Below are 13,203 nucleotides of genomic sequence, written 5' to 3'. Positions count from 1 at the left end.
AATGATTTATATACACAGATTTAGAACTGGGGAAAAATGATCGGACAGCATTCGTATTATGACGAAAATTGTGATTTTGTGAAACAGAAGAGGGGAAGGTTTCGAACTGCGAGGATCACATTAGGCAGTTGTCGAATTACGGTGGAGAACACCTTTGAGAGCATCAGATGATTATGAATGGAGAGAAAGATCTTGAGAACTCAGGAATTAAGAATTTAAAAAATCTGCAGCTTCCGAGACGAGTTTCGAACCGCGAACCTTTGAGTTATCGAACCCTCACTTCATCCATTCTGCTACGGAGAACTCTGTATTCATTCACATACGTTTCCTTTAGCTCCGTTGAAAACTAACTTAATGGGATATTCCAAAAGTTGATTTGGTGGATGCGCCGTTTTGATAGGATATAAACCTCTTGGAACTTAGTTACAATGTGCATAATGAACTTCGCCTTGTTCAGAATACTTTTTAGAGCAGTAAAATTTGTTACTATTGTGTTAATTAGGTGACATTTGATAGAACCATCTGATAAAATAGTGCCAAACCCTATGCGTCATTGTCTGTTAGATGAATGGTTAATGATACTCCTACGTGTATGGTCCGAGCTTCCAATCAAGAACATTCTTATTGATTATTTTCTTTGAGCTACGCTCATACTGTGCATTCCACAAGCTCAATTTTGAAGTAATGTAGTCACAGCTAGTTTAATTCGAAATTATTTTCAAATATGATATTTGTTATTACATGCGTTTCTTTAACTTGCGATGTTTCAAACTTGATATTAAATCTTACAACCTTAATGTAGCTCATTTCCCTACAGCATATCATCATGAATGTTTGTTCAACGACAACAGTCAGGCGTTAATACAAAATTCAGTTCTTACTGTAATGTATGTATATATATATATTTAGAAAGTTTGACTCTTGGAGGAATTTAAACGAATTTACTATACGTATAAACTACCATCTCAACAATCTCCTGTGGGGGTTAAAACACTGAAACCATCCCAGGGAAAGGGGTTACAAGTAAAAAAAAAAGTAATAGAATACGAAAACTATTGGTGTCAAATTCATAGTTTTCTGGTTCGAAGAGATAAATAGTGGCTACCAGATGGCACTCCTCACTTGTTTGTAGCCTTGCATAAATGGAAAATTGTTTTAAAAAGTATCTTTTACATTCAAGTATGATTGTTTTTTTTTTTAAAAAAAGAGCTTGTTCTTCATTATGTTTTATAATTATTTTCTACTGTATTTCTTATTTATAATAACACATTTTCTATATATATTTTATACTATGTTATACGTTTCTTATTTACATTTTACGTCTTACATTTGAAGAGGAGCTTATGACAATTCAGAGCAGCAGGGACATATACAGAATGCAGGCGTTGGCAATCCAGAGCTCCTGCCCCACGAAATCACGACTTTTCTGTAAATTATATCTAATTTTAGAGATGATGATAGACATTTTAGTAAAACATGCCCTCAAAAAGCCTTGTCTACGCCCCTGCAAAGCAGTGAAAATTTTAGAGTGTGAACAATTAGTAATGTTTCCCCAGAAGTTATATCTCCGATAATTCCGAGGGTGATATCAGTATTTGTGCATTATCACTTTTCACCCGCAGTGTATTGAAACGCACTAAAAAGGGACTGTTTTGAAGTCTTCATTGGTTCCCCTATGACCTCATGCCAATAGGGCCAACCTTCGACATATCCACATCTGAAATATCACCTTTTATGTCGGTGATCCAGAAAACTATCCATTCGGCAAAAATATAGGATATTTTCGATTCATTTTGCCTGTTATTCTCCTATTGCCAACTCCATTCCAACCAAGGCTTAATTTGGACTTACGTAGCATCCACAGTGTCACTACATATTCATCTTTGCACATGAATTCGACACTAATATCGTTCGTTTACATGTCATCTTCACCTCTTGGTAGGGGTGGTCCCCATAACTATGGAAAAACTTCAACCAACGTAAGTATAATTATAAATTACCATTTGAAAAATAACTGTACAGATGATCTTTTTCAGAGAGGAATTCGTTAACTACATTTTCAATATCAGTGTATTGCCTTTTTTTGCTTTCCATGCTGAAAAAGCCGAAGGACTCAACTTCATCTGCAGAATTGTGCTACGAATATAGGTTTTAGTGGTTTCATTCGCTGAATGTTCGCTTAGATGTTGCTCTCGTCACAGGAAAATTGAGATACAGTTATAAAAGAAAAATGAATTGAAATATTTAAATTTTACGTCCCACAATTATACCGATTACGCTAATGGAGACATTGATGCTGAGAAATGAATGAAATCGTGGAATGAAGAAATGGGAGGAAACGGGAGAAACTCGAGAAAACTTATGGACAAGCTTTTTGTTCACAATAAACTTTATTCCGCGCGAGTGAGGATCGAACCAGGGACCCCATGCACATAGGTAAAGTTATAAAAGAATAGGCGTCTAAACAAATACGGAACACTACTATCAATGAGAGTTATATAAGATTAGATCTTTAGTTATTTCATTCTAAGTTAAACTTTCAATCAATCTTGTTCTCCATTACTGTTCGAAAACTTAAAGTTGTTGCTGCAAGGACGTGATAAATCTTTTCAGTAGACTTTACAGTCTATAGCTTCTTCACAACTTCTGTTTCATCTAAGGCTAAAGTAGTTGCATTTTAGACATTGAGGAAAAAGTGTGAAATTATATAAAACCTCGGAAGTGGAATTACGAAACTTCAATGGGCCTCTTTTTCTGTAGGCCTCCCTCACCACACTCTCGATAGTTACACCGGGTGCATGATACAGTTTCGCCCTTTTAGGAATATTTTCTAAGGCACTACGAGGTTTTTGTTTTACTGCTGTGTGAATTGAGTTGTATTTGCTAGAACTGTTTTTTAAAGGAGACGAAAGATCCTATACTCAAACACAAATCATGTCTTTCAAAGCTCTAATGGAAAACGAAACGAATCGTCGTATACATGTTACATTTTTGAAGAGAAAAAGAGACAAACATTGATTGCACAAACGTATAATGGTATCATTTGCATGCAAATGTAATACTTATAAAACGTGTTGGCTTGTTAGATGAGGGGTTAGTAAACGGGTTTTCTGCTGGTGGTCCTACGTTTGAATCTCGTCCAGTTTGTTCTTTTTTCTTTTAGCTACACTGAGTTTACGCATTCCAGATCTTCAAGCTTGAACCAAATCTTATACCAGTTAGTGAATTAAAAGTAGCTGACATTATTTTCAATACGAGACGTTATTACATGCTTTTCATTAGCTTACAGTACTCAACTTTGATATCAACTCTTCCATCCTTCATTTAACTGATTTCTTGACGTGTTTTGTCACAAAATTCATGAATCGTGACGGAAAATTGCTTTACCAGTTAATAGTGACTGCTTTGAGAGCAAATGCAAAATATGAGAACTCCACCCTGAAGTTTCGTGTGGAGGAGAAACAAACTTGTGAACCAAAGGTTCAAGAACAACTCAACTTATTAATATAAACTTTGCCGAAGATTATTCACTTATGTCATCATAAAAGAAATATGAAAGACGTTCTGAAACGAAGAAATATAAAATACAACTTTGCAAGCGGAGGCAAAGAAACCTACCGTAACAAGACTAAGGGCGAATCATTTATGGCGTAGTTATCGTGGTTGAGTAGTCAAGGCGCTCCACCAGTAATCTGGAGATTCGTGATTCAAATCCGCGTCGGGTATTTTTTTTTACTTTAGGATTTTTTGATGGAGGTTGATCGACGATGACAAACGTTTTATTATATTCAGATATTTGAATACTCGGATGTTTCAATATTTAAACTATCAAATCTTCAGGAATAATAATAGTAATAATAATACTTCTTATTTTCTCGTAGAAGATTAAAAGTTAGGAGCTAATTGTCGCTCCGGTCATATCGTTACAAGCAGAAACATGACATTAGGCAAGAATATTTCGGTTTTGTTTAATGTTGCCCACGAGAAGAGAACTTTTTCATTTTGCTTCTGAAACAAACAAAATAACATGAGAATTAACATTTTACATTCGAGACGGGACAAGGGTAACTCAAATTATCATGTCGCTTTTGAGATGAGAATCGAGACGAGAAGAAAAGTATCGTAAACTTTTCACGTCTTGTTACGATTCTCGAAATAGTGTATGTGGATTCTTTAAGTAACAAATGCTCTGTAGACTGAATCTTATAAGCTTTTCGTTACTTTGTATTTTACAGCTCATTGAATTATGGTTTGTGTAGGTATTCTTATTAGCAAAGCTTTTATACTTACCTCTGCATATTAGTATATTATATGTCTTACTGTTGAGTGATATTTGTTCTTCACACTTTGATATTGACACTTTGTTCAGTTCTTGTGACAGAAAGTCTATTTTTTGTATACCAATGTAATTCACCAAATGCAGTAATCGAAATGACTAAATTAAACAGACTGATCCCTACCAGAAACTTACAACAAGGTAAACTGAACTTCCCTTCTGAAAGCAAATCCAATTGAAACAAATAAATAAAAGAAAAAGCTCAATGTAACTCTAACAAGACTAATCAAAACGAGCACCAAATTTAAAACAAAATAAACGTTAAATTTTACTGAATGGAACGACAACATTCCGAACAAATGGAACGACAAAAGAACCAAAGCATAAAGATTCAAGAAGGAAACTACTCCTTGCCATTACCAATTCTCTCATAGAACTCAATCGGACTGCAAAAGGATCAAACTAATGATTCAAAAACTCGAGACAGCACTCCAAAACAAAACTCCGATTGAAACTGGAAGGCAAGAAAATCCAGAGCAATTCAGAAGTAATGTTAAGATTATTAAATAAAAACACGTCGTATATGTATTATCTGTCACATAAAAAATGCATGTTTTTCGAGGGATAGTATCTTTTATGAGAATGAAATCGGTACATGTTCCTTTCTACCACTTCGCGATTTAATTAAATGTTTTAAAAGTTTTAAAAACTCAATTCCTAACCAAATCGATATATGCATGATCTCTCTCTTTGCAGTTCACACAAGATACACTATAGAAATATCGTAACACTTAATAAAAAGAAGAGAAAACCAACGTTCTTTCAACGCGTGAAGCTTACGGTTATTGCCATATATTTATAGAGTAGATGACTTGTGTTATCTTATTCCATAGCTCATTGGATCCATGCAGATTTCCCCATTCCCGCGACCCGCGTTCAAATCTTCGTCCAACTTCTTTTTTATTTTTATTTTTTCATTGATGAAGTAGGACTCCAGTAAAAAGAAAAATATGGTTATATTTTAAATGCATAATGTGATATTCTGCAAGTATTTATTTATAAATTTATTGTCAAGCAAACAAGATGAAGTAGAATTTTACAAGTGTAAAACTGTTTTAGATTTTACTATTAACAAAAACTATAAATAAGTTTACAGCTCAAAAATAAATTGAATTCTGTTCAATTGTAATCCATAATTTGCAATGGTCAAAGAGATGGATTTTAGTTGTTTTGTGTGTGGTCAGCACATTGGCTTCCGCCATCTTTATTTCTGGAATTGAATATAACTATTTCTTTTGTTTAGATACAAAATACTCATTTTTAGTTCTTAACAAAACTGAGATCATAGATCAAAATGTTATTATGGCATTACATTTCGTTATATAAAGATATGAAAATATAATACATTTATACTTGAAAATGTCGAAGATAATATGACAATTCTGTAATAGAATTAAGCAATGGTTTATAATAAAATAAACTGCAATGAAATGCAGGGTATTTGAAGTTAGTAAAAATATTTGTCCTTATATGCTGAAATACAAGTTTCTTGAATAGATGAGTCTTGTTGATTTTTGATTTCAGACAAATTTCGAGTATTTTTATCAGCATATTTTTATATTATTATTTTAGGTAAGAAAATTCTAACAAGTGCGCAACTCTAAAGTTCTAGAAAATTTAGTTTTATCTTTCTAGAGTAAAGTTTCTGAAGGACTTTTAATCTTGGTTAACATTAACGTTAACTGTATATTTTTTTAAAAAGAAAACTATTCGAATTCGCTGATTCATGTATTCGTATTTTTTGAGGGGGGGGGGGATATTCATTGCTGTCAAAAATAAATTTTGACACGTTACATTTCGTTTAAAATTGCAAAGAAATAAAATTTGGACGCACAAGCCATAAAATTGAGGGCTGCCGAATTTTAGTTTTTGGCCTATCAAATTTTTAGATAGGGTAACGAAATTTAGATAAATAACCAAAACTTAAACATAAACAATTTCAGACATGACTGTCAATGCTAATATACTTTATAAATGTTGACAGATCTATTTTCAAATCTCAAAAGGTTTATTAAAAATATAGGTTTCCCAATGTTGAATTTTAAACATAACAGAGTAATTTGAACTTAGAATCCCTAAAAGAGAATAATTTTAAAGAAATATCCCTATCAAGGACGAACCTATGCAATTTTAATAGTCATGTAAAATGGCCGTGAATGTATAATGAATCATATGGCCCAAAATGTGTTCCTGTATGTAGAGGGACGCGGTTCAGTTACCACATTTGGATTTATATAAGGTCATTTTAGACGTGGTCTTCTAATTACTAGTATAATGCGTGATTCTTGATATCAGTCAAAACGTATATTTTAGTATTAAAGAAGAAAACGCATTCTTCCAGGAAAAATTGCAATAAACTTGCATTTAAAAGTAGAAATTGCGAAGCCAAATATATTTTTTCATGTATAATTCACACCTTAAAGGAATAAGGAACTGTAAAGACATCAATGGAGAAATGGCCAGAACATAAAGTTTAATATTAGGTTGAGAATTTAACAGCAAAAGAAAGAGACTTGTAAAAAGAATCACATAAATCTAAGTGGTGAAAACAAAATAATTTAAATCTTAGATGCCAGTTTAAAGAATAAAACCCGCAGGAAATGCTTACAAATTGTGTGAGATGAACAGTTGTAATCATTAAACAAGTGTGTGGACAAGTGTTTATTAAAGTCTCAGGAAGAGATGTAGTAGTAGATAAAAAAAATACAGGTGGAATGATAACGCACAAGAAGCAGTACAGCAAAAAGAAGTGCCAAATTAAAACGACATAAAGCAAGAATGGGCGAGGACCGAGTAATATGGGTTTGAAAGTAAGGAGATTAACAGAAAATAATGCGTTGGATTCAGCAAGATTGAGACGAATCATCAGAATTGTCCACGTAAGAAGATGAAAACAACATAAAATACAAGGAATTTAATCGTTATCCTTTGTTTCTTGAACCGAGAAGTTTTAGTTTTAGTATCGGGTTTGGAGGTCGTTGTTTTACATTTAAAATCTGATGTAATATATTTGGTTTCCAAAAATTTAAATAACTAACTTCTGCTTTTTAAATTCTACTTCTCCATATTACAAACAAGAACAGAGTTCTAAACCTTGAACAGGGTTTCTGACTAATACTCGTACATACATATTTCGTGAGTTAAAATTTCTCAAATAAAACATAAAACATAAGAAATATTACTAACAAGTAAGAATACATTTATAAATGCAAACATACCAATACATTCTTCATTCTGGAGTATGAATCCTTCTGCACATAAACACAAGTAAGAACCTGGAATGTTAACACACTTTCCTTGGCAAGAATCAAACTGACACTCATCTATATCTGAAAAAATGAAAGTAAACATCAATTTAATCAATATTTCATGTACAGCTAAACTATTAATGTGGAGATATCAACTGGATGAAGAAATAAAGATTTACTTATTGTGGCTACCTAATTTTCTAATAATTAAAAAAAAGAAATTTTAATTTATAATTTATATTTTTAGTCAGTTACTCATACTTAGGTATTTCCACTATATACGAGTAGCAGTCATTTTGAAAAGTTATCTTTCCTGGAAATTTTAAGATGTTCATTAAAATTTCCTTTATTCTCCTTGTGTATTATAAAGTTCTAGTTTTCACGCATATAAGTTTTGACTTTGCCACTGGACTCTAACCGCTATATCAAATGATTTATTTCTTGCTGCAAAAACAATACTAAATCCTTAGAATTTCGATTTGTATTTTTGCGGCGATTGAGAAGTCAAATAAAATATTTCTGTCAGATGAAAAGTCTGAAAAGTATAATAATATTCCCATTACAATTTGCAGACTTATCCTCTTATCGTCAGTTTGCTGGTTGTAACAATAACGGGGGGATGGTCGCATCTTTTTTCAATTTTGTACCTTTTCACCTTTCTAAAAATGATTTTGCTTCTTTATATATCCATTTGTTTTCACTCTCTTTGTTCGCAAAAACTATAAGTTTCACGTTTCACTGTTCGTATTTTAAGGACTAATTTTGTTCCACGTCAAGCGACTGAACTTCAACCAAGCTTTAGTCTATTATGTTTTAATTCATCTTATTGCTATACGTTTTTCTTCTGCAAACACGCACATATCGAGTGTTCCATTGTCGTCACCTCATTTTGCGTACCTGTACTTCTGTGGAAGTGAGTAGTTAAGCCTGCTTAGTCGTAAAATGGATGTCGAAACATAGATAGATATACTATTTTGATCGTTTTCTCTTCTAAATACAATTGTAGCCTCCTCTGGAGAATCATGTCCTAACATGTTAGGAAGGTTTGTCTTTTGGTAACCTGTCATAGGAGGTCATAGCCATCTTGGTTTTGTTTTTAAACCTCCTAGTTGGTTAATAGAATTGCTCCCGTGACCCCAAGGGCACCTACTTCTCGCGAAAACATATGATCGCCCATGGTTGTTGAATTATTTGCCTTCTTGTCAGAATGACATCATTGTAAATTTTGTTATTATGCACAAATATTGCGAGATGTTAAAATTAATTGGTTCGACCATCATGGTCTGAATGTAAAAATGCTCCCAGGTGCTAAAGCATTGTCCCTGGAACTTTTGGCTAGCATACCCCTCAAAGCCTCGAGTACCGCTCCTGATCCTTTGGACAACACTGCCTACGAAACGAATTCGTTAGGGTAAAGACGACAGCGTTTTATCTTTATTAAGCGCGATCATAATAAGATGTTGAAATTAACTAGTTTAGCCAAACTACTCCCCTCAAATCATTGCCATAATTGCCCCACCACCGCTAATAAAAATTAAACCGTGTTCTATTTTTATTGTTAAGCGCGGTCATGTTTAAATTAACCAGTACATATATCGCACTGTAGACTATTAAAATAAAAATTTACCAGCGCCTAGAACACCTTGTACTATGTAGATACGCGTTTGACTAATTATAATTATCTTACACGAACGAGTGGAAAGGGAAAACATATTCATTTAGGTACTCCGGAAGATCCTTTCCTCATCTTGGCTGCATTCGAAATGAACACTGAACTTTCTCTCCTCACGCCGTGGAAGGTTCACGTAACACTTTGGAGGGAGACGAGGAAGTGAACATGAGTGGTAGATTGGTCCCATCCATAGAAGACAGCACAGTCGTCACGGTGAAAGTTTCTGGTTGTTGGTATGAGAAATTGTTATCTTATTAAATAGAGAAGAATCATTAAAAATAATATTTGCTAATAGGAAGTACAAACTTTGAAACATGACTGACAGGTAAATAAACTACCTTAAAAGGTTGTTTCGCCTCGTCTTGTCTTGAGTAAGAATGGCATTCCCATTAAATCATGAATGTAGTGCGATTGTATTTTTACCGGTACATACGTCAAATTACATGCTATTCAAAATGTGGTAGAACAAATACTCAGAGAAAGGTAACATGGCTAGAAAAGCCTGCCACTGGTGTTCAAAGGGTTTCAACCCCAGAACAGATCGGGCCTTAGTTGATGTTACCCGTCACAATCCATTCATGTTATCCTGTCAGTTGGAGATAGCGTCTCGTTTTCCTGGCTCCATCCACATTACTCGACGACGCCTTAAAGATACAGAGCTTCATGCACATCGATATGCGTGTAAGGAACGATTGACAAATAGTCATAAACTTGTCGACTAGCATTTGCTGAAGTAAATATTGATCGTCACTGGGATCATATAATCTTCGCAGACGAAAAGATATTTTCAACGATAAATGATGGTCCTCGACTTGTTTATAGATATATAGGAAAACGTTACAATCCACATTAGATGCACAGAACGCATCGAATTGGGTATGTTGCTATTCATTGTTGGAGATGGCTGTGTAAAGACACACTGTGTAAGTAACACGGTATAGAAGGCCGATTGAACAGCCAGAAGTATCTGAATATTTTGCAGTACTGATTGCTCCCCGCTGCGATAAATGTATTTGAAGACATCATAGTAGAAGTTAAACAAGACCATAGCTTCCAATTTCGTTTATACATGGTTTCAACACGAATTCAATTTTAGCTAGACGACTGGGTTGTATGAGGATTAGGCTTGAACCCAATGGAAAATTTATGTGCGGAAATTACAAGAACTCTACATGAAAATTGGCCTAATCCTCCACCAAGGACAGTTGACAAGCTCTTTCAGGAGCTTACTAATTTTTTTTTTTTTCAAAATTTCCCTTTAATGCTTTCATTGGAATGTTTGTGTTTCATTTACTAACAACAGGTCTAGAAAATGACATCAGCCGTATAAACCTCTATTTGTACTGTGAGAACGTAACGTGTTTAGCAAATAATTGATGACTACATAAGGCACAACCTTAGTATGGGTGAAAATATGACTGGTGAAGATACGTTATTATTTCCTAGCAATTGTAGAATTGTTCCTAATTTTCTACTTCTTCTTCTTCTGCTACTTTCACTGCTAGAAATAATAATAATGCTTAAGCAATTCGCTATTTCCTATACATTTTATACACCCGTTCAACCAAAATTTGAAAATAGAAACAATTCTTTATTCGTATGTGTATTTTCTACAAATATCAATATAACGAATAATAATCCTAATCCTTTCCCAAAAGAAAGGGCGTTACTATGGATTGTGATAAAAAACAAATTCTATACTTTTTATTATAAGCATTACTGTAAGTTTACTATCATCATCAGTGTTTTGTCGTATTGACAGGTCCTTACAATAATCCAATCTTTCTCCATTAATTTCTATTATCAGCCTTAGTTTTTGTTAAGGCATCAGAATTTTCGATTTTGATAAGTCCGCGAGTTGACACTTTCTTCCTCTAGTTCTTCTTCCAGAAACTAATCTTTCCAAAGTATCTCTTATAAGGCAATTCATCTTTAGACAGGTCGTAACTAATTTCTTTTCCTTTTCGCTATCAACTTCAGGATTCTTCTTTCTTCATTCACTCTGCTCAGAACTCCTTTACTTCTTATTTTCTCTTTCTAGCTGATTTTTCAATTCTTTCCCATATCAACATCTCAAATCTTACATTACTCTCCTTTCACACATGTTTATACCACAATTATTATTATATCCGTTGAAGTAAGTATGAGTGTCCAGCTCTAAATTACAACATTGCATGGAAGACTCAGAGCCTGTTCTTATAGCCACATTTTCGGAGTTGGCATTCATTAAATATGTTGTGATAATTGTTTGTGTGAATATTTACCTTTCATTTCATTAATGGTGACAATTGCACTTACAATAGCAAAACATGTTTGCTGTGGGGCGTGTTCCCCTATTTGTTCTCACTTTGTCTTGAGACAATCTATTTGAAAACGAGACTACCTGTCTCATATATCATACAATATTTACAACTTAAGAAAAAGTTACTTTTTGTTCCGTTTGTTAATACATAACCATCCCAGACATGTAACATTTCGATTCTACAAGGTTGCTTACTAGAATGGTTGAATAATATATATATATATATATATATATATATATATATATATATATATATATATATATATATATATATATATATATATATATATATATCCCACTTAATTTTTATGAGTTCTTCGTTTTCCATTACCTCACTTCAAGAGTGAAAATTTAGAATCTCAACGTAAAAGACCTAAATTTCTTCTTTTTTTTTTTTTTTTTTTTTTTGCCTGGCTGAAACTCTGATGATTAGTTTATATTATTAACTGTTGTCTCCAATTTTCATTCACACTTTACGCCACGGCAGAGATTGGTTTCTTACCTGTGGAAATTTCGTACTCTTTTTCATCAGCAAATTACTAAATATTTTAGAAATTCATACCGGACAATTATTTAAGAAGAGGCAAAAAGGATACGGAAAATTCCTTATAAAGTTTATAAAGCTAGGAGCACAACTCTTCGTTTTATAGTAAGTGATGGATATCTATATTCGTAACAGTAAAGAAATAAAGTTGCCTTGATTACAGTGAGTGTAATTTTCCTATTATATATATATATATATATATATATATATATATATATATAATTTGTCGTATTTTGTTATTTATTGTTTATCAAATATATTTGCAATAAGATGTATTTTATCAGATATAAAATTAGCTTTTCATAATAATTTCTAATTACATTCTTCTTTGCATTTATTTAAGCATAATTCCACATTAATTCAAGTGTCAATGATTATTCTAGATTATTCTAGAGATTTCATAACCAAGAAGTCTTACGTAAGTATTTGTTTTGGAACTAAAAGCAGAAAATGCAATATAGGCAATGAACACCAATTTTAACCCCAAAACAATAAATTTATGATATTTTTAATTATTTCTCACATCACATGAAAAACATGTGAAACCGAGTTTCGAACCCTCGATTTTCAAATTTTACAAGTTCTTTACGAAGACTCAGTGTCTCATCACGCTCGATTACCGTCGGCGCAACTACTTCTCGTAGGTAATGTCTATATAAAGAACGGAGGAAAATACAATTGGGAATTGTGATGGGATGGGACCCAGACAGCACAATGCACGTACAGTACCCGTATAGTACATGTACAATTGCACGGATGCAACATGTGCATCATATGTATAAATGCATGCCTGTACATGTGATGCACATATACGTCAGAAGTCCTATTCAACATCTTCACGTGCACAGGACATGTGCAATGCACACTTACACGTCCTGCACAAGTGATTTACACCTACTGCGCAGGTGATTTACAAGTAGCACGTATTCGATTTACATGTAGTGCACAGGTGATTTACATTTAGGACAGCGGTGATTCACACGTAGCACACAGGTGATTTACATGTAGTACACAGGTGATTTACATATAGGATAGAGATGATTTACACGCAGTACACAGATGACTTACATGTAGGACACAGGTGATTTCCTAGTAGTGCAG

At 33.4% G+C, this 13,203-nt stretch overlaps 1 protein-coding gene across 1 annotated transcript in view; it reads right to left on the bottom strand.

Annotated features, from left to right (window-relative positions):
• Positions 1–13,203, bottom strand: part of LOC145662734 (uncharacterized) — a gene marked incomplete in the record, with an annotated part of 1,843,005 nt that overhangs the window by 539,851 nt on the left and 1,289,951 nt on the right. Inside the window, 1 exon segment of the mRNA XM_081728599.1 lies at positions 7,555–7,665. Within this exon segment, the coding sequence (XP_081584725.1) occupies positions 7,555–7,665 (111 nt within the window).

Source organism: Thermobia domestica, chromosome 10, assembly GCF_964235325.1.
Source record: "Thermobia domestica chromosome 10, izTheDome1.hap1.1, whole genome shotgun sequence".
NCBI lineage: Eukaryota > Metazoa > Arthropoda > Insecta > Zygentoma > Lepismatidae > Thermobia > Thermobia domestica.
Note: the sequence above shows the minus strand (reverse complement) of the source record. Positions and strands in the feature narration are given on the sequence as shown.